General features: G+C 40.0%; 1 protein-coding gene across 1 annotated transcript in view; it reads right to left on the bottom strand.

The window, feature by feature from the left end:
• CEP85L (centrosomal protein 85 like) overlaps window positions 1–20279 on the bottom strand; it is a 94254-nt gene that overhangs the window by 57367 nt on the left and 16608 nt on the right. The window contains exon 3 of the mRNA XM_029962740.1: window positions 4461–5227. Coding sequence (XP_029818600.1) covers window positions 4461–5227 — 767 coding nt within the window. The remainder of the gene's footprint in view (window positions 1–4460; window positions 5228–20279) is intronic.

Below are 20279 nucleotides of genomic sequence, written 5' to 3'. Positions count from 1 at the left end.
ACACTGGAAAAAAGAGATTCATCCAGTGATACTTGCAATGCTGTACAGAGTTAATAAGCAGATATGCAACCTTCTGAAACCTTGGCATTGTATTATCTTCAACAATTTTAAAGGCATGCTTTCACTTCAAATCTAATTTCTGGACTAGCATACAGCATGTATCTAGATGCATTCAGATTATAGTATATATAATAGTATCAGACTGTAAGAAGTGCCTTTAAATGAAAACATAGCACCTTCCAATCTAGATTTGTATGGTCTCCTAGTTCAGTAAATAGGAACCACTGTTGTGTATTACAAGCATTTTTTTCCCTTAGCATAGGTCTTATCACACACTTCCTTACTGAAAGATTGGCTGCCCATTGAAAACAATTAAAATGTATGCTGAAATACAAATTCTGCATGGAAAGTGTTTTCTTTGAAGCACTGTTTCTGTGCTTCAGTGCATAAACTGAAGAACTGTTAAAATCAGTTCCTTGGAAATGTGTAGGAGAATGTTTATCTTCAAAAAGCCTACATTAAATAACTCACATTAGCTAGAAAAACGAATTTTCATATGCAACTACATGATGTTACACAATAACCAAAGACCAGATCCTCTTTGGATATTTATTTCTTAAATGTATACATTTCTTAAATGCATCACACCCACAACTGAATGATGCATCTTCTCTGAAGAGGTTTTTATTGATCCTGCACCTTTTCTGCAATTGCAAACCTGACCAGGTCCTCAAAGAGAATCTCAGTGTACTGCAGGTCTTCTACCCAGCAATCCTGAGCTTCTCTTACAATGCTAGACAAATGCACAGGAAATTTCATTTTAAAATCCATGGTTTACAATTGGAATGGAAAAGCCACATTATAGGCTTTTTAATTTGGGGAGCAAAGTGTAAGAAAAAACAATGAGTTCAGCCTACTTCAGACTACTAAGAAGGAGAGAATCTTAAACTTGAATTTAATTACTCTTGGAATAGCTTCTGAGACCTGTTACATTATACTTTGCATTTACCTTTACAATAAACAAATTCAAAGCTTGTCTGATTTTATAAAAATTAATTCTAATTCAGAATTAATTCAGAATCTAATTCAGTTTTCCATGGTAAACTGTCTATACGAGTCTGCGAGGGCACAAAAATTTATTTGTAGGCTGTGTTATGAAGTCCCCCATCCGTTCCTGGACCATCAGTCCTCAAAATCAACTCAGAAAATTGTTGCTGTCTATTTTTACTTCATCAGTGATAGAAGGGGAATTTATAGAGGGCAGCTACAAGCCTATCTTAAAGATACACAAAGCTGCTCCAGATTGACAGTTGAAAGCAAAGTTTATTCTTTTCTGTTCATGGCAATAGTAGTGTTAAAATGAAAGAATGATAAATCGTAATTTTTTTTCAGTCCTATAAAAACCACTACATTTCCACCAGCTTATATATGTAATAAAACCAAAACAACAAAAGCAATTCCCACTAAGAGGAAAAGAAAAATAAAAAAGTTCCTCTAGAGGTGTGGCTTTTTCCCCTTTTATAAATCATCAGCTTCCTCAAGCAAAATCTTACGCCTCTGACTCTCTCTCTCGGATATATATTCCACATAGGATTGTAGTTTTCTTGGTTTCTCAGATACAATAAAGTATCAGTCCCCAGATGCACACATGGTGATCTCTGAAAAAAGCCCATAGCACAATTATGCTGAGGTTTCTTTAAAAATCAGGTGTCAAGACAGGAAGAACCATTCTCCTTTCTTCATCTTCTGTGGTGTCCCTCCTTCTCACAGCTGTAACCTCTGTCAGAAAGACAGGGCAGGCAGGGAGGGCTGGCAGGGGATGCCTCTAAGAGCCCAGAGGCTCATCGCTCTTGCACATGTTTTCACTTTCTGTTCCTCTGGGTCCTATTTCACAACCACATCTTACTTGAGGAAATACAACAGATCACATTTCAAGGCCCATCAACTTGACTCCAGATCATACCAATGGAAGTACCTGTTAAGGCCATCAGGAACCTCCTCCACAGAGATGTAAAAGTAACAGGTGCAAGAAAAAGAAAAAATGACACTTTTAGGCAAAATTTCACTCTATAATCTTTCAATCTCAAAAACCTGGAAAGGTGCAGCACTGTTTTAGGAATCCAAGCCACAGAGAGAAATAATGCTTGTGTTTCCCCTGCTGGCTCTGTCCTTCAAACACAGGTGGGCAACAATGCCTGCATGGATGAAAGTTTTTGAGTAACTGTAATAACATATACAGAGTTTAATCTGTTTCAAACATTAAACTTTGCCTTGATACTGTGTTTAATCACAATCAGAGAAAGTACCTGTGAGACATGTAAAAAAAGCTGGGAGTTTTGACCTAAATAAAAATAAGTTTCTAAAACACCCATCCTAAACAAAATGTTGTGTAAAGGGTACATAAAATACGATGAAGAGACATACCTAAATGAAGGAAAGAAGTAAATAAAGCTTACTCTGCTCTTGTAAGACCCCACCTGGAATATTGTGCACAGTTCTGGTGTCCCCAACATAAAGAGGACATGGAACTGTTGGATCAAGCCCAGAGGAGGGTCACAATGCTGGTAAGAGGACTGCAACACCTCCACTATGGAGACAGGCTGAGAAAGTTGGGGCTGTTCAGCCCAGAGAAAAGAAGGTTGTGTGGAGACCTCATGGCAACTTTCAGGTATTTGAAGGGGGCCTACAGAGAAGCTGGAAAGGGACTCTTCGTCAGGAACTGCAGTGATAGGACAAGGATTAATGAGTGCAAATTGAAGGAGGAGAAATTTAGTCTGGATATTCAGAAGAAAATCTTTACTGTGAGGGTGGTGAGACACAGGGGATAGTGGGACTAGATGATCTTTAAAGGTCCCTTCCAACCCTTAACATTCTATGATTCTATATATTCAAATCCAAGAGGAGAACCACCAGGCACAGTAATCTGCTCACAAGCCTCACAGACAGCACCTCTGATGGCTGCAGCCAGCTACATGTGTTTCAGGTGTTTGGGAAGACTTGAATGAATGGATAGACCAAGCTCCTTAGTGGTACCCTGCTGTCGCTTCTGCTTCCCAAACCCCTCATGTGTTCCTCGATGCCACCAGCAGCTGTCAACTGCCAAGAGCCCAGCTGGCAGTGCCCTGGATCCAGCATCAGCAGTGACCCAGTTTCTGTCACTTTGGCTCTGACAGGACTCCATCAGCCTCTGCTCCCTACCTGGGGAATTTCTCAACATCAAAATCTTCAAAAACCTTAAGAGAAAGATGAGGGTTTCTGTAGCAATAAAGGTAAAGGTTGGCCAGCTGTAGCAATGTCTGGTTTTTAGGGAGACCCTTAAAGATTACTGTTCATTTGGCCATATTAATTTGGCTTCATTTTTTTTTTTATTTAAAAAACTCCAAAAAACACCCAATACAACAAAACCCCACCATCCCACCAAAAAAACCCAACCATCAAGATCACCATTAAGAGCAAAATTGGATCCCAAGAACCTCTAAACCTGTCAGTCTTTCCTTCAATATACAACAGAAGAAACAACAAAATTTGAGCACAATTCGTAAATTATTTCATGTACTTCAGGCTGGAGGAAAACAGGTAATTTGCACATACAGCTGGATTATCTCTCCTCAGATAATATCCCAGTCTAACCCTAGAATGCCTTTCAGAGAAATTTACATATTGTAAATTGCTTGGGATTTTTTTGGCAAGCCAAGCCAAGTTTACCTACACAGGTAAACAGGAACACATAGATTTTAAATACTGCCCTCTTTCACAAACCGTATTTTTCCACTAGGGGAAAAGCTGGAAACAAAAATTGAATTGCCATGCTGCAAAGGGTTACCTGTCTCTTAAAACTATGTGCTTGATGTTCTCTATATGAAAATATTTTAAGTATGACAGATAAAACCCACATGTTATTTTATTAAATAAACCAGATTCATTGACTACTGTTGATTTTAATTAGTTAAAAGATAAGCAGTAATATCAAATTGAATCCAGTTTTTAAGTGCTGGGTGTAGTCATACGAAATATCCATTCATCCTTGCAGTACACAGACATAATTCTTATTTTGTTGAATGCACAAATGCAGCCTCTTTTTAAGCCCATTCAGATCGAAATACATTCACATTTCCCCCACTACACTGTGATCAAAGACTCTCTCTCAAACTACTGAAAAGGTTATCTGCTGAAACTCTTGCTGTGTGCAGCTTCATGTGAAGAAATGCTGGCCCCATGCAGACAGGCTCAATGAATCAGAGTAAACTGTAAGCAGACAGCAGGAAAAAAACCAAACAAAACAATAAAGAACTGTTGGCACTCAGGTAATATTGAGAAACAAGCAGCAACATCCCCAGTCAAAGTTTAAAACCATCATTACCTGATTAAGGGGACCTGTTCCCCATCCTGTTTCATTACAAACTGCCAGGTATAACACACGATGCCGCATGATGGCAGCAAACACCAAACTTTAGCCTTACCTGCACAGGCTGTTCACCTCCTATTCTAAAATCTTCAGGCTGCTGCACATGCCATGCAGCTACACCGTAGGGCTCCTCGGCAGGCCTGCAGTCCAGGGGATTTGCACGGAGCTGCTCCTTAAGCCACATTTGAGTCCTCACTGCCGGCTGTATGGGAGCTCCACTCACAGCCTGTTGTCCCAGTGTTGCGTATCTCTGTCCGAAAGCCTCACAACTGGCTGCCGTAGGTTTGCTTTCAGGTAAGGCACTGTAGGTCAAGTCTAAGGCATGTCTCCTACTTGGGGAATCTGAAACAAAATCATCTTTGCTGCACGTTTCAAATTTATATTTGCAGTCCAGTAGAGAAGATCGTTTTTTCCCCATTTCTTTGTCCTCAATTTTTAGCAACTCCATGCTGTCATGCAAACAACTTGGCCCATTTGTCCTTAATTGTGGTGACATGGCTTTGTCTGTACCAGCCCTGTATTCCATCAAATGACTACTACCATCTTGGCTGAAGGTATTTGGTGAGCTGAGTTTAGACAAGGAGGACCATTTTCTCACAGGTCTTGCATCTTTCATGTCAAGGGAGTTGTCCAGTGAACCCTGATTTCTGCCTCCTCCTGACCGTACAAAGCTTGTGCTCCATTTTGAGCCATCAGACTTGAAAGCTTCCCTGTGTTTGGAAAGTGAAGAGCTGGCATTAGACAGCATCACATGGGCAGTGGGAATGGAAACCAGTGATCGACTGGGCTTAAATGAGGATGTACCACTTGAAGTTGAATGATCTGTGAAGAGAGATTTATCATGTAAATAAGTACAATACAGAACTCATTAACAACAAGATAAATCATCAAATTCAAGGTGAAATGCAAAAATAGAAGAGGTTTCTTGACAAAACCATTCAAGATTATGAGAACGTAAACCAATTAAATTGGGAGATTTTCAAATGTGTTGTGCTCAGTTGCCATCATTACAAAAAGAAAAGTGTACCAAGCAGTGGATGAAGGACCACCACCTCCCTAAGATCTTGCTTTATGGTGAACTTGCCACCGGCTGCCGAAAGAGAGGAGCCCTGAAGAGGAGATACAAGGACTCCCTGAAACAACATCTCAGCCTTGGCCATATTGATCAACAGAACTGGTCTACTCTGGCCTCCAATTGGGAGATCTGGAGACACACCATCTATAATGCTGCTGATGCCTTTGAGAAAGCACGCAGGATCACTCTCGAGGAGAAAAGACAACGCAGAAAGAATCGTGCCTTGCAGAATATACCACCTAAGGAGTCTTTCTGCTGTGCCTTTTGCAGCCAGATGTGCCTATCTCGTATTGGCCTTTTTAGCCACCAGCACGCTTGTGACAAACGGGGGTAGAGCCCTCCCCAAATCTTCGTTCGCGAAGCCTAGCCATGATGATGACTAAGCAGTGGAAACAGCAGTTCCAGAGAGAATTCTCAGGCTGTGAGCTAAAGGAGGCATTGTTCCTTCCCCAGCTTTAAGGAGGCAGGCTGGATTTCTCCCTCAGACCAGATAATACAAAGTAGCTTCTACAGCACAAATGGCAGAGGTATCACAATTCCAGAGCCCAAGACTGGTTCCTCTTCCATTGCCCCTCTTCCCATTTTTTTAAGGCAAAACAATTAACAAAATGCAGTTTGTAAAATGGCAGTGCTGGAGAGGAATCAGTTTAACAATGGTCACTTGGACAGAGCTATTCATCCCTTTTAGATCTCACTGACTTCAAAGTATGCTTTTTGTGCCAGGTTTGGCTGGAGTGGAGTTAATTTCCTTCATAGTAGATGGTATGGGGCTGCATTTTGGATTTGTGTTGTAAACACTGTTGGTAACTTAGGGATGTTTTAGTTCCTGCTGAGCAGTGCTTACACAGAGTGAAGGTCTTTTCTGCTTCTCATCCCACCCCACCAGTGAGGAGGCTGAGGGTGCACAAGGAGCTGGGAGGGGACACAGCTGGGACAGCTGATCCCAACTGACCAAAGGGATATTCCATATCATATAGCATCATGCTCAGCAATAAAACTAGAGGGAAAGTTGGTTTGGGGGGCTGCTGGTCAGGCAACACTTGTTTGGTGGTGACCGTTTTCATTTGCAGCTTTCCTGGTTCTTATTTCTCTCTCTTTGTAATCTTCCTTACAATTTTTTATTCCTTTCAATTATTAAACTGTTTTTATCTCAACACATGAGTTTTTTCACTTTCATACTTCCAATTCTCTCCCCTATCTCAACAGGTGTGGGGGGAGGAGGAGTGAGTGTGTGTGTGTATTTACACACCCAAAAACACTACCACACTGAAATTGCGCGTATCTTAATTTTTAAAATCTTTCCCAAGTCAAAATATCAAGAATGAAGAAATCAGTGACGTGTTATTCAGGAGGTAAAGGAGAGGTTACTGGGGACTGGCTGAGAGCTCTCACATACCCAGCAACATGTTTAGCATCAGTCTGTGGACAACAGAAATAAACACCTAATCCTCTCATTAGAGGATCAGCTCTCACCAAGTTCCATGGTTGCACCTTAGCAAGTTCATATTGCTCGTTAGGTTAATGGCAGATAGACAGAATGAAGTTGCTCTAATTAAAAGATTCTTTTGGTGTCCTTTTTGCCAAAAGCAAGATGGATACACTTTACTTGTTTCTCTCATCCTAACCTAGATAGAACCTACTTCTTTGAGATTTGTCAGCTGGTCCAAGAATTCATAGTGGGACAACTCAGAAGTAAAAATAATTGTTCAGCAAGTACAACTGGCATAGCCAGTTCAATGGTTACACTAGGTTAATGTGATTTGGTAAAAGCCAGAACAGATTATTAACTGAGCACACTTTCAAAGCGTATATTTGACTCAAAATACCACCCCACAAATAGGAAAAAGAAGAGAGTTTCCAATGGTGCAACAGCTTTTTAAAAATGGTAGCATTTCTTTTTCGATGTATTCAAATAAAGATATCCTTACCCCCAACGTGAATACTCCTCCCTATATAGGACCAGATTTACCCACTCCTTGCAGCACAACACAAAATAATACAGTCCTATAGTCACACTCTTCATGACAAAAATGCATTATAGTCCACAAAACAGTAAACGGTTCCTTGATTGTTACCTGTTTATTACACAGGTAACTTGTTTATTACAAGGCTCCTAAGAAGGCAGAAAATCTTGTTGAAGCCTTCCTGTTTCTTAATGAGTCACTGCCCCACCATGTATCCTCCCATTTCAAAGCATAAGCTCACACCACACTGTTTCTTCCCTCTACCCAGCCACCTAATTCCACAGTAGTTACAAAACATTGCTCTCTTTAAGACTTGACAAAACTGTCAGAGCTGGATCAAGTGGACCAACAGCCTAAGAGCTGATGATGGCCAGAGAATACACACACGGACCGTCCTGTACAGGGCCAGGAGCTGGATCCCAAGGGATCCTTTAGAGTCCCTTCCAACTCAGGAAATTCTATGATAAAGTTAAATGGAGAGTAGAATACTATGAGCTTGTTACCTGATTAATCATGCTATTAATTTATGTGGGGTAATATTTTTGACATGCAAAATGAAAGACCTTCCCTCCTCCCTGCACTTCTTCCTTAAAAATTCTATACTGCAGAGAGAAACATTTTTCTTGTCCGTTCTCTCTGTCTTGATATCGGTCAAGAGGTGGGACATGTTAAAGAGGAAGACAGAAAGCACACAAGCCATTTCAAGTAGAAGGAACTGCAGTCTTTTAACCAAAGCACATCAGTGCCCACAGATATTGCAACAGTGGAGACTGTGATAGTGCAACACTATTAGTTTCCGAAATTGTGATATGCTCACAACACGTAACCAATTGGCCTGTGCAAAGTACGGTACCAGCTTCTCTCAGCTCTGCCCGCTTGTCTTCCCTCATAGCTCATTACACAATTGCATAAAAAGACACCACAAAGTGGGTACATCTTGTTACACTGTCAAGCAGGGGCTGCAGCTTTCAGTCGTGCTCTGCAATGAAACAGACATCTGAGGATGTCAAAGCAGTGACAAGAAGGCAAAAGAGGTCCATGACCGGATGGAGTTGGAGTCTCAAACCTATGTACTATGAGACGAAAAGTGCAGGGCTAGAGTCCTGCTTTTGGGAAACAGAATAGGAAGAGACTCCTGATCTCCTCCTACTCTCCCAGGCAAAGTAGGGATGGAAATGGCACAGTAGAAAGGAATGCATCTCTTCTTGTACATACTCCTTAGTTAAAGGTTGCTGCCTTTGTAACACTCAAAGAAAACTAACCTTTGTCTTGTGCCTTACCCAGAAGCTGAGTCTGACACAGCACAAAGTCAGTCCAGCAAAGGCAGCAGTCCCAGGCTTTCTTATATCCAAAGAAAATTGAAGTATATTAGGATTCAAAAAGAACAAAGTGTTAGGCTATGCAGATTTCTAGGAGTAGAAATATCATATCTGCAAGAGAAAAGTAAGAAATCCTGTATACATGTATCTGTAAAAGTTAAAATAATAAAAAAATACATAGTAGTATTTAATACATTATTTTCAATCAAAAATACTGACTTAATGTTACCTATACACAGTCTTCAAACGCAAATTAAACCCAATAATAATCAGAAGTATATGATCTCCTTCATTTATTAGATTACAGAGTTATTAATATGTCCTAGATTTTTATTTTTCCTTCTTCTACTCTATATTAAATTAAAAATTAATTAATTTTGAGTCAGTTTTAAACTTCTGTTCCTCACTTCCAGTTCTAAACTCTTCAGCAGATTTAAACTTGGAATGCCACTTATATCCAGCTACAGCTGATGGATGTCTCCAATAATTTCTCTCAAAGTGAAACACAGTAATTTTGGCTTCAAGTGTCCTAATTAGTCTTCCCATTAACCCTCACTGAAATATAGGAGAAAATTCACACTTCTTCTTAGAGCATATTGCTTCCGTCTGCCTTGCCTGCCGGCTCGGCTGGAAAGAGAGCCAGTCTGCATTCTGGAACATCTCCCAGCACAAAAAGCATGAAATGCATAAATTTCATTGAAAACAGGAGAGAATACAGAAAGCATCATGAAACTTAAAAGACATTACTTCTTCTATAGTCACAGGAATAAGCACCATCTGGCCAAATCCTGCCAAAGACTACTTCATCCAAGCAGGAGGTTTTTCCCTTCCATACAGGCAGGGGTAAGCAAATGCCTAGTTTCGAATTGAAAGCTCTCTCTCTTCAGGATTACTTGATTTTTACTTCATTGAGCTGGTATTTATTTGAAGATTACAGACACTCTCAAACATGGCTTGGATGTCTCCAGAGTCTTTCAGTGCTTAAGACTGCTCTCATTAATGAAAACTGAAAGAGACAAGAAGGGAAAAAGGAGCTATATGCTACTGATTTTTCTTTCAGCAGAATTAAGATTATAGAAGAATTTTGCTTTTCCATTATCCTACTAACTTTTAGGGGGGTCCACCACAAAATTTCCTAGAGCACTTTTCTAATAGGTAGGACATTTTAATACCTGATCCAATACTTCCAAAACCACAAAAATAAGAAAATTGAAGAAGTGTTATTTCAAAACCACAAGATATATACCACATAGTAGCAGCAGATGGAATAAAAAAATGAAGAACATTTCACATGGCTTTCTTACCATCTTGTGTTACACTCCTGAACTATTTCATTACTGCATATCTGGCATAGAAAATAATCTGACAGAATCAATTTTGGTCCTAATAAAAAAACTAATCACAGAGAGAAAGCACAGCAGACACTTTCTTCTGAAGGAGGGAATGAAGAAAGAAATCTTCCAATATAAAGTTAATGAACATCTCCTACTCTTTTACATTTTCCTGTGCTATGCTTTTTACATCACTGGAAGAAAAATCTGAGGCCATTTCTCAGGCCAGATACACACCACTATCATTCAGCTACCTAAAATCCTTATCTGTGACCAAACAGTCAGTCAAAACAGACGAGTCAGGAAAGGTTCACTGTAACCCTAAACAAGTTCTTTAGCTGCAAAATGAAACTAGTGCTATGAGAATTCCCATCTACAAGATATACTTCTGCATGGGACAAATTCTTCACTGCTCCAAATAAGATATTATCAACGACAGCAGAGTAATCAGCTAATACAGTCACCCAATACTAATCATTTGATACACAAGTTTATGAGATGCACGTGTATCTAGCACCACCAAAACCAGAGAACCTTCCTTGTGTGAAGGACTTTGAAATTTGATATTTCATCCAGGGTATAATTAGAATGCCCTGACCATGGAGAAAAACACCACTATTAAAAACAGATGACCTTTGCTTCCTGTCCTCCCTTACCGCTCCCCCAAAACACTGACACAGTTTACCCCAATTCAGGAAAATAAACCAAACTATTCTTAATAGCTGAGCAGAAGATAAACAGGGGAAGTCAAGCCTCCATTACACAAATTGAAGGTCTTGAATCTGGCTGTGGTTTAGTGTACAAAAGCTCTCATTCATTATAGGATGTCAGTTCCTGTGAACTGTTCTGTAACTCTTAACTACATAGACCCCAGCAATGAGCCACAAGAAATTCCAGCATCCAACACATGACTGAAGGGGACATGAGTCTTCAATCTATCACACAAGCATGTGGTTGCTTCCTGGAAATCTCCAAAACAGCTGCTTCCAACAACAGAAGTGTCTAACTATTCTGGGAGTTGGTTGAAAATGGTTGATGATGTACCATGAGAGCAGTATTTATGCTACATGTCTGTTCCCCCCACCTACCTACTCACAAACTGGACCAGCCTTAATGAAGCACAGATAATCAGATGAGCCAAACAAAAATTTCAAAATGGACAGGCAGGAGGCCAGTCCTAGCAAAAAGCCCTGAAGAGACCAACTAGTCGACCTCTGGAAAGAAAAAGGATGCCTTTCCAGGGTGCAGCAGCAGTCACAGGAATGGTTTGGGCTTGGTTAATTTGTTTTGGTTGGTTTTTGTTGGTTTGGTTTTTTGGGAGGGTTTTTTTTGTACTGTCTAGAAATATTCACCATTCTTTTTACAAGCTCTGTTCATATTACTTCAAGTTTATGATGTCAAAATATGAGGTGAATGAATGAAGGAAATCACTGCAAATAACTCTCTTCCAAGGAATAAATAAAAACATGCATCATAGAAAGCTGTAGCAGAAAAGGAAGCACTACAGACACAGCAGAGAACTGTTCAGACATTTAACAAGCTCTTTATGAGAAAGAATTCCTAAATATTATTTGTTTATAAAGTACTGAGTTTCAACAGCAACTAACCAATACAGAAGAATAAGTAACAAAAAGAACTTACTAGAGGCAAAATATAATTTAATACTAATTACTGCTAATTTAAAATAATATTAAATACTTTACTGCCAATAAACTGAGATGGTTGTGTCATATTTATGTCTTCAAAGCAGAAACAGTCATGTGGTGTTCTGAAGCAAGTTCAATTAGTGTCATTTGGAAAAAAGAAGCAAGTTCACTGCCTTTTACCATCACCAGTCACTGCATCACCAGTAGCAATCAGAACTCTTTTACATAAGATGTGGATAGCAAACTATGAGTCAGTTCTACTTTGTTTCACACTAATTGTGTAGGATTTTCTACTGTGTTGCATACCAAAAGAACACAGGTTGCTACCCAAAAACTTGCTAGTTTTAAAAGTTGAAGTAATTTACAAGCTACATAATTCACAAAGAATTCAAACAGTACAACCCTGAATAATACAAATGCAAACTTAAAAGGTTGCAGCTGAGACAGGATTTTCAAAAACTGAAGCAATTTTACTGCTTTTATGACTTTCCTTCAGACAAAATACTGGTAAAGCTACTAGCCCTTGAGCAACGTTATTGTAGAGACATGGAAGAAGGAATAAATGGTAGGTCAGCCTTGCAGGCCTCCTACAATGTACAGAAATAAAAAAATACTACAAGAGGAATTTAAAGGATTTTTAGTAAGTAGAGCAGAAAGCTGTGCTGGAAAGAGTAAAAGCTGCAACACATAAGTACCAGGGTAGCATACACACATTTAAGGAAAGAAATGTAGAGGTAACACTGAGTTCCAGCAAATGGCAAACAGCTTCTCAGGCATCCTTACCAACAAAAGGAACACTACATACAAATGAACATACTTGAACAGAAACTTGCCTAACATATCCAGTCTAATTTATTATGGCCTGGCCATTTGGTATCCATCTTCGTTATCCTCCTCCTCTACAGTCATGAATTTACTTTTCCCCTGATTTGTGACATCGCATTCATTTCCACACCCTTCAGGCAAACACACCTTCTCCCTTGTTTGCCAGAGGTGGTAAGGTAGCAACAATCCTACTCAGTGTAGGACGTGAGGATAACACTCTAAATTTGCAAATAATATGAAAAAGGAGGGAGTGGGGAACATGTATGTTCTAAAGTTTATTTAATGAAGCTTAACACAGAAACTGTCACTGAACAAGAGAAATTATACCTCCTCATTGAGCAAGTGAAAAGTATTTACTCATAAAGAAAATTACCCACTTTTCCCTATTTTCATATTATTCACATCCTGTTTTCAGCTTACCACATAAAAGGTTGCATTGCTTCACTTAGATTTACCCATTTCCCCAGAACACAGTATTGACAAGGAACGTGCCCTGCAGAAGTTACTCGTTTGACTGTGTTAAGTTATAGTACTTATGGTACTGAAATACTCTTTCAGAAATTTGCTCTTTGATCAATTCTCATCAGGACACAGAAGACACCAGCTTTGATTTATTTAGAGCACTGCCCCACGCTTGAGAGGTCACCCCTGTACACCAACATCAGGTTCCCACCACACCTTCTGAGACAGGAGATTTGGCAAAACCCTCATTACTGAAGTTCTTAGATCCCAGCAGCAAGGACATGCAACTAAATGATACAATGGACCACATCTTAATACAATCTCACCTTAGTACTACAAATCAATCTCTGCATTCCACATCCTATTTCAAGAGCCAAAATTCTTAATTCCATCACTTAAAGTTAGATGACAAGAGGCAATCTGAGCATCTTCCCAAAGAATTGCACATGGGTGATCGAACAGAATCAGTGACAAAATGAAGCACACAACAGAGATCATACATTAGCCTTTTTGATCATACCTCAGCTTTTTTGATCATACATGATCAGTTAAAAAAACATTACACAGGAGACAAGCTCAGCAGAAAGTGCTAGTTTTCTCCTGTGTGCCACAGAAGTCACCACCTTTGAGACCAAAGTTCCCAATACTAACTGAAGTTAGAAGACATTTGGTAGAATGACCTGTCATCCAAAACACTCCTCACTAAAAATTAATGTTTTTCCCTGAAATATGTAGTGGGGTTTGGGGATTTTCTTGTGCAAGAAGACATTGGGTAAAATTATCCACATTCTGCTTTAAAAAAAAGTTCCTTTACATTAGCTGTTTGGCAGTATTAATTATCACAAGACTCAAATAATTAAAACTTCACATGTTTCAACAAAGGAAGCTTAACAAAAACTTCTAACAACATTTTGTGTTTTGGAACAGTTGACTTCAGGGAGACTGTACCAGGCCAGTGCAACAAGAGGGGGAAACAAATACAAACTCCACAAGCAAACAAAAAAGCAAACAAAAAGCAAATGTGAATGGTACAGTAAACCTCCTGGGATTTGTTATGATAGAGCTGAGGACTCAACACTCATTATGTATATACATGCAGAGAGAAAAAAGTAAACACTTAAGTCCCCAGCATATTAGATACACACCAAGTACAGCTGTCCTGCCTAAGGAATCTCAACATAACTGATATTTTAGGATACAAAAAAAGAATACTGTCTATTAATATTTCTATGAACTGACAGTTTACCTAGAAATATCTAGGCTAATGATATTCAGATGGGGAATCCACAACTCCAGAAGAGAAACATCTTCAAACAAATTTAGTAACTTTCTACTCTTGAGCCAGATCTGGGTCAATTTAGCTCACTTACATGAAGCCCAGATTCAGATGACCTAATAGGGGACGGTAAAGAAAAGCAGCACTGTACAGAGGTGGGATGCTGCCACTCCAGAACAGTCCTGTGCAACAAGGACAGCTCAAAAAGCAGCAGGTGAAACTTGTTTTACAGGAAAAGATCATGCAGCAGAGAAAAATAAATTACAGCAGAGTCAACTACTCAAGACTATTCTGTTTTTCCTTACTGTACTCAATTATTCCAGATGTCAAAGTTAGAGAAATGTTAAAGTACAGATTCATTAAAAGCACATGAGACAAATACAATACCATGGGGTATTTAATGAAGCAGAAAATATTTTGCAGATTGTATCTGAACAGAAAGTCTAAAGTAAACAGCAGGTAAGCCAAAGAGCAAATTTTTACTCTGTATCAGTCACTGAAAACAAGTTATTTATGACTGCTATTTGTCTAAGATTGCAATGGCCATCTGCTAAATTAATCTACAAAGGATAACCTAAATTACATAAAAATCTCTTCAGATGAGAAAACTGAGCATGCTGAAGTAGAAGTACATCTTAAAGGAATGAACTTGTTTTACCAGAATACAATAAACCTTTTGATTTATGCATTTTGCCTCCTTATCCCAAGGATATCACGCACCCACAGTCAAATATAATAGTGATTTCTAGAAACACAACAGAATAAAGGATGCTCTGAACAGTCATTTTCAAAGTTAAACTTTCCAGTACTAACTGCCACACACACAAAGAGATACCCCATCCTCAATCCTTTCTCTTGATGTGCCTCTCTGCATTTAGATTCAGTTTTGGTGCTATTACTACTGCTATACATGGGGGCAAGCACTCCATGCTAAATTTCACGAGTTTGTGGTGCGCTGTTGGGAACTAGGCAAACTACCATCAGACCTTTGTGATGCAGTCATCACCACTTTGTATAAGAAGAAAGGAGTCAAATCAGACTGTTCAAATTACTGTGGTATTACTCTGCTCTCCACTGCTGGCAAAATCTGGCAAGAATACTCTTGAACAGACTAATACCTGCTATAGCAGAAGGAATTCTACCTGAAAGTCAATGTGGTTTCAGAGCCAACAGGAGTACCACAGACATGGTGTTTGTTCTCAGACAACTGCAAGAGAAGTGTAGGGAACAGAACAAAGGTTTCTATGTAACCTTTGCTGACCTCACCAAGGCTTTCAATACTGTGAGCAGAAAAGGTCTATGGCAGATTTTGGAATGTTTAGGTTGTCACCCAAGTTCCTTAAAATGATCATCTCACTTCATGAGGATCAGTGCGGCCAAGTCAGATATGGCAATGCACTTTCTGAGCCCTTTCTAATAATCAATGATGTGTAACAAGACTGCGTTCTCACACCAACCCTATTCACAATCTTTTTCAGCATGATGCTCCAAAGGGCCATGGCAGACCTCGAGGATCAGGACGGTATCTACATTCGATACCATACTGATGGAAGCCTTTTCAACCTAAGGCGACTGAAGGCCCAAACTAAGACCTTAAACCATCTTGTCCGGGAGCTGCCCGATGCTGATGACGCCGCCCTTGTCACCCACACAGAAGCAGCTCTGCAGCGTTTAACATCCTGCCTTGCAGAGGCTGCTGAGCTCTTTGGGTTGGAAGTCATCTTAAAGAAGACAGAAGTTCTCCATCAACCTGCACCTCAGGACATCTTCCATCATCCCCATATCACCATTGGCCAATCAGAGCTCAAATCAGTCCAGCAGTTTAATTACCCAGGCAGCCTCATCTCCTCAGATGGTAAGATTGATGGAGAGATAGACAACAGGTTAGCAAAGGCATATGGTGCCTTCAGAAAGCTTCATAAAAGAGTTTGGCAAAATAAACACCCAAAGAAAAGTACAAAGATCAGTGTTTACAGAGCCAATGTGCTGTCTACTCTCTTATATGGATCCAAATCACAGGTCATCTACCGCCACCACCTGTGTCTCCTAGAACGCTTCCATCAACGCTGCCTAAACATCCACTGGTCAGATTATGTGACCAATACATCCGTTCTAGAACAAGCAGCAGTCACAAGTATTGAGGCCATGTTGCTGAGGACACAGCTGCATTGAGCAGGACACGTCTCCAGGATGAAGGACCATCACCTCCCTAAGATGGTGCTTTATGGTGAACTTGCCACCGGCTGCCTCATGAGAGGAGCCCCAAAGAGAAGATATAAGGACTCCCTGAAACAACATCTCAGCCTTGGTCATATTGATCTACATAACTGGTCTACTCTGGCCTCCAATCGAGAGGCCTGGAGACACACCATCTATAACACTGCTGATGCTTTTGAGAACGCACGCAGGATCACCCTTGAGAAGAAAAGACAGCGCAGAAAGAATCGTATCTTGCAGAATATACCACCTAAGGAGTTTTTCTGCTGTGCCTTTTGCAACCGGACGTGCCTGTCTCGTATTGGCCTTTTTAGCCACCAGCTTGTAACAAACGTGGGTAGAGCCCTTCCCAAATCTTCGTTCGCGAAGCCCAGCCGTGATGTATACAGTATCTGACAGAGAACTCTACTACAGGATGTTCACAGGCTGCTGTATGAGCACATGTGAGTTACATGCAAGTGATCACCACAAAATAGTAAAAAATATGTATACATACAATGTGGATTCTCTCTGCAAAAGAGCACCAATTGAACAAAAGAGAAATTTGTATCCCACAGTATCTATCCATCTTCTCCAGCAATCTAGAGCTATTTTTAAGAAACAGTTATGTAACTAAGTAGAACAATTTTTAGATTAACAGGTTCTATTTCCCCTCCCATGCCCTCCCGGATAAGAGGATAAAGCAATATTCCAGAACAGTAGTCACGTAAACAGTCAACTTCACTTTGCTGAAACAGAAGTGAAAACCTATACTGCCACAGGGAATTTTTCCTTTGTGGTTGGCTTTTTGTTTTTTAAAAGTCTTGATCTTAACTTGCATTTGCCCTTTTATGAAGGCCATCTACAGCTTCCAATTCCATTTTCCAACCACAAGCACTTAAAGAGTGAAGACATGAGGAAATCAAATATCCCCCTAGGATCTTCATTAAAAGTAATTGCTAAAGGGGGAAAATGCTATGGATGTCACAATCTATCTGTCCTCCTTCCTTTTCGAACCTGCAAGATACCCATGCCACAAATACCACCTACTTTGATAGCCACCAGATACTCCCTCTTGCTGGCATTATTTCTTCACCGCCACCCAGGGATGACTCCAAAAAACTGGAGTAACTTAGCCCATCAGAACAGAAATCCACCCCTGCACCCCAGAAGGGGATAATTCTAGGTATTTTTGTTCTCTATAGGAGAAAACCCAGTAGCAGGTACATAAACACACCTACCCTCCCACCTTTCTATACCAAGACAGACATAAGTTGTACTTTCTCAGTCTTCAAAAGAAATTATTTTATATTATAACGTAAAATATATAATATTTTTAATATTATCCCATCTCTCTAATTTACTTCAGTTACCATCTCCTACAACAGCACTCCCAGATTAGCTAGGCTGATACCCTTCAGCAGTGAAACCACCTCACCTAAGCCATGAAGGGAAAAGGAAGCACATGTGAAGAGAAAGTCACATGAGGAGAGTTGAGAGGAGAGACTCCCTCAAACCCAAGGGACCACAGTAAAACCTGAGGGTTCCCAGGGAGCACTCTCATTCAATACAGTTAAAACTCTGTGGCTGACCAAGGTGTGTATCAATACTTTACTTTTAATTCATAACTACAGGCAGAGACAGAGCCTACAATTCAATGTCAAGTAACTTTAGAAGGTCAAATCCTACTTTCAGCTTTCAGGGAGACTGGAGTTTCTGGCTACATTTTTGAGATCATTATCCACTAACTAAAGTTTAATCCTTGTTCCTACTAAGATTGCCTTTATATTAAAAATATCATATTTAGAGTCAACTGGTACCTATTCTGATCACCACTGAGCTCTTATCTTGGTTCACAGTACATCAAGAATAGCTCTAACAGGAACAGCATCCTTCAGCTTTATGACAGGTTATGCAAGTGTGGAAGAGAGGGCACACCTTCATTTTCTCTCCCAGCCTCGTACTCCAGCTTCATTTCCTCTACTGATCTCCCCCAGCTGAGCCTTAAACACAGAAGTCATTCTCCTAGTTTACCTCTGCATTCCCACTTTGGGAGCCCTGGCTCAAACTCAATCACAGAATAAAATCATTTAGGTTGGAAAAGGCCTTCAAGATCACTGAGTCCCACAATTAATGCAGCACTGCCAAGTCCAACTCTAAACCACAAGCCCTAAGCACCACATCTACGTGTTGTCTTTTGAATACCTTCAGGGATGGTGACTCAACCACTTTCCTGGGCAGCCTGTTCCAATATTTGACAGCCCTCTAATGGGTAACTCTTCCAAGAATCCCACAGACTTGTGTACAGTAAGAGCACACGTGTACATCGCCCAGATGGAAAAAGAAATCCTTTCCCAGACAGAAGCAGGTACTCTAAGCAACCACAGCAGCGAGGCTGCCATGGGTCCAGTGAGGCAGGAGGATACTGCTTGACGGCTTTCACTGCTTCATAGCAAGATTGTCCCTGTCTGTCTCCTTCCTCCTTCCTTCTGCTGCAGACAAAGGTCAGCCCAGGTCGCCAAGCACAGCCAGCTCGCCTTGCCACAGCGCTGCCACTGCCGGCACCTCTTGGAAGCGGTTAATGTCCCACAAGCAATTTACTTAATACACTTTGGGAACGCCTACATCAAGCAGCAATCCTTTTAAAGGGCCAGAAATCAGCCTCAGTGATCCCAAAAATTCAACTGTTGCCTCAAGAATAATTTAACTCACTGGTGAAGTCTCTCCCCTTCAGATGCTGATCCCCAAATGGCAAGAGAATAACATGTTAACAGTAGCTTATTTTCAACTGTAATAAGTCTGCTGAGGACCTAGCAGTCTTGGTCTACATAATTACTAACCAAGACTTGAGAAAAAACATGTATTTAAATAAGAAATTAAAAAAAAAAAAAGAAAACAAGTACTTAAAACCCTCATAAAGTAAATACAGAAAAGAGTAAAATACAATATTGCCAAAGTAGCTCCAGCACTCTGTTTTCCAACTTTTATATTCTTAGCTTTGCTACTCTACCCTTCATTTAATATACAATAATCACACCTTTCATTCTTGGACACTTTAAGGCTTTGATAAAAAAATTAACAGCCTACTGCACATGTAGGTCACCATCTGGAACCCAGCTCAGGTCACAGAGGATTAACCTTAAATTGGATTTTAGCATAGCTCTATATCCTACAGAAGAAGTCATTTTTTATACTTCAAAAACTAAGCACTGTTATCATTATTTCTCAAATTAGGAACAGGAGGCAAAGTGTTACACTTGGTAAATCGTACCTACTTCCTCCCACTGCTGTCTACACTGAGCATACTGTCTACCCTGGTTTAATGTGTGCTTTTCAAATTTCACAAATTCAAGCAGAACAAAAAGAAGGAATAAACTGGCATGAAAAGTTGATAAGACCCACCTGGAATTCACAGCATTTTCCTATAGCAACCAAAAACTTGATACTTGTCAAAGGAATTTGACATTCCTATAACTAATAATGACAACAAGAAGATATGGAAAAGTTACTGTATTCCATCCTACAAAACTAATTACAATAAATTAAACAGATGTGGAAAACCCTTTGCTTTCCTGCACCATCTGGCTGTCACCATTTTGACTCCAACCTCTAATATTCTCTTTTTCAGACATACCTGTGAAGCCATGATACTAAGACTGTTAATAACTGAAAGTTGTTCTAATTCTAATACACAATTTACGTACAGCATAAAGCAAAGGAGAGGGATTTAGGCTTCTGTAATACCTATAAACAATTCTTCCTCCAGGACCTCCAACTTAC

This window comes from Manacus vitellinus, unplaced genomic scaffold, assembly GCF_001715985.3.
Source record: "Manacus vitellinus isolate BGI_N305 unplaced genomic scaffold, ASM171598v3 scaffold_4_pilon, whole genome shotgun sequence".
Taxonomy (NCBI): Eukaryota; Metazoa; Chordata; class Aves; order Passeriformes; family Pipridae; genus Manacus; species Manacus vitellinus.
The sequence above is the reverse complement of the archived record's forward strand: the minus strand, read 5'-3'. Positions and strand labels throughout refer to the sequence as shown.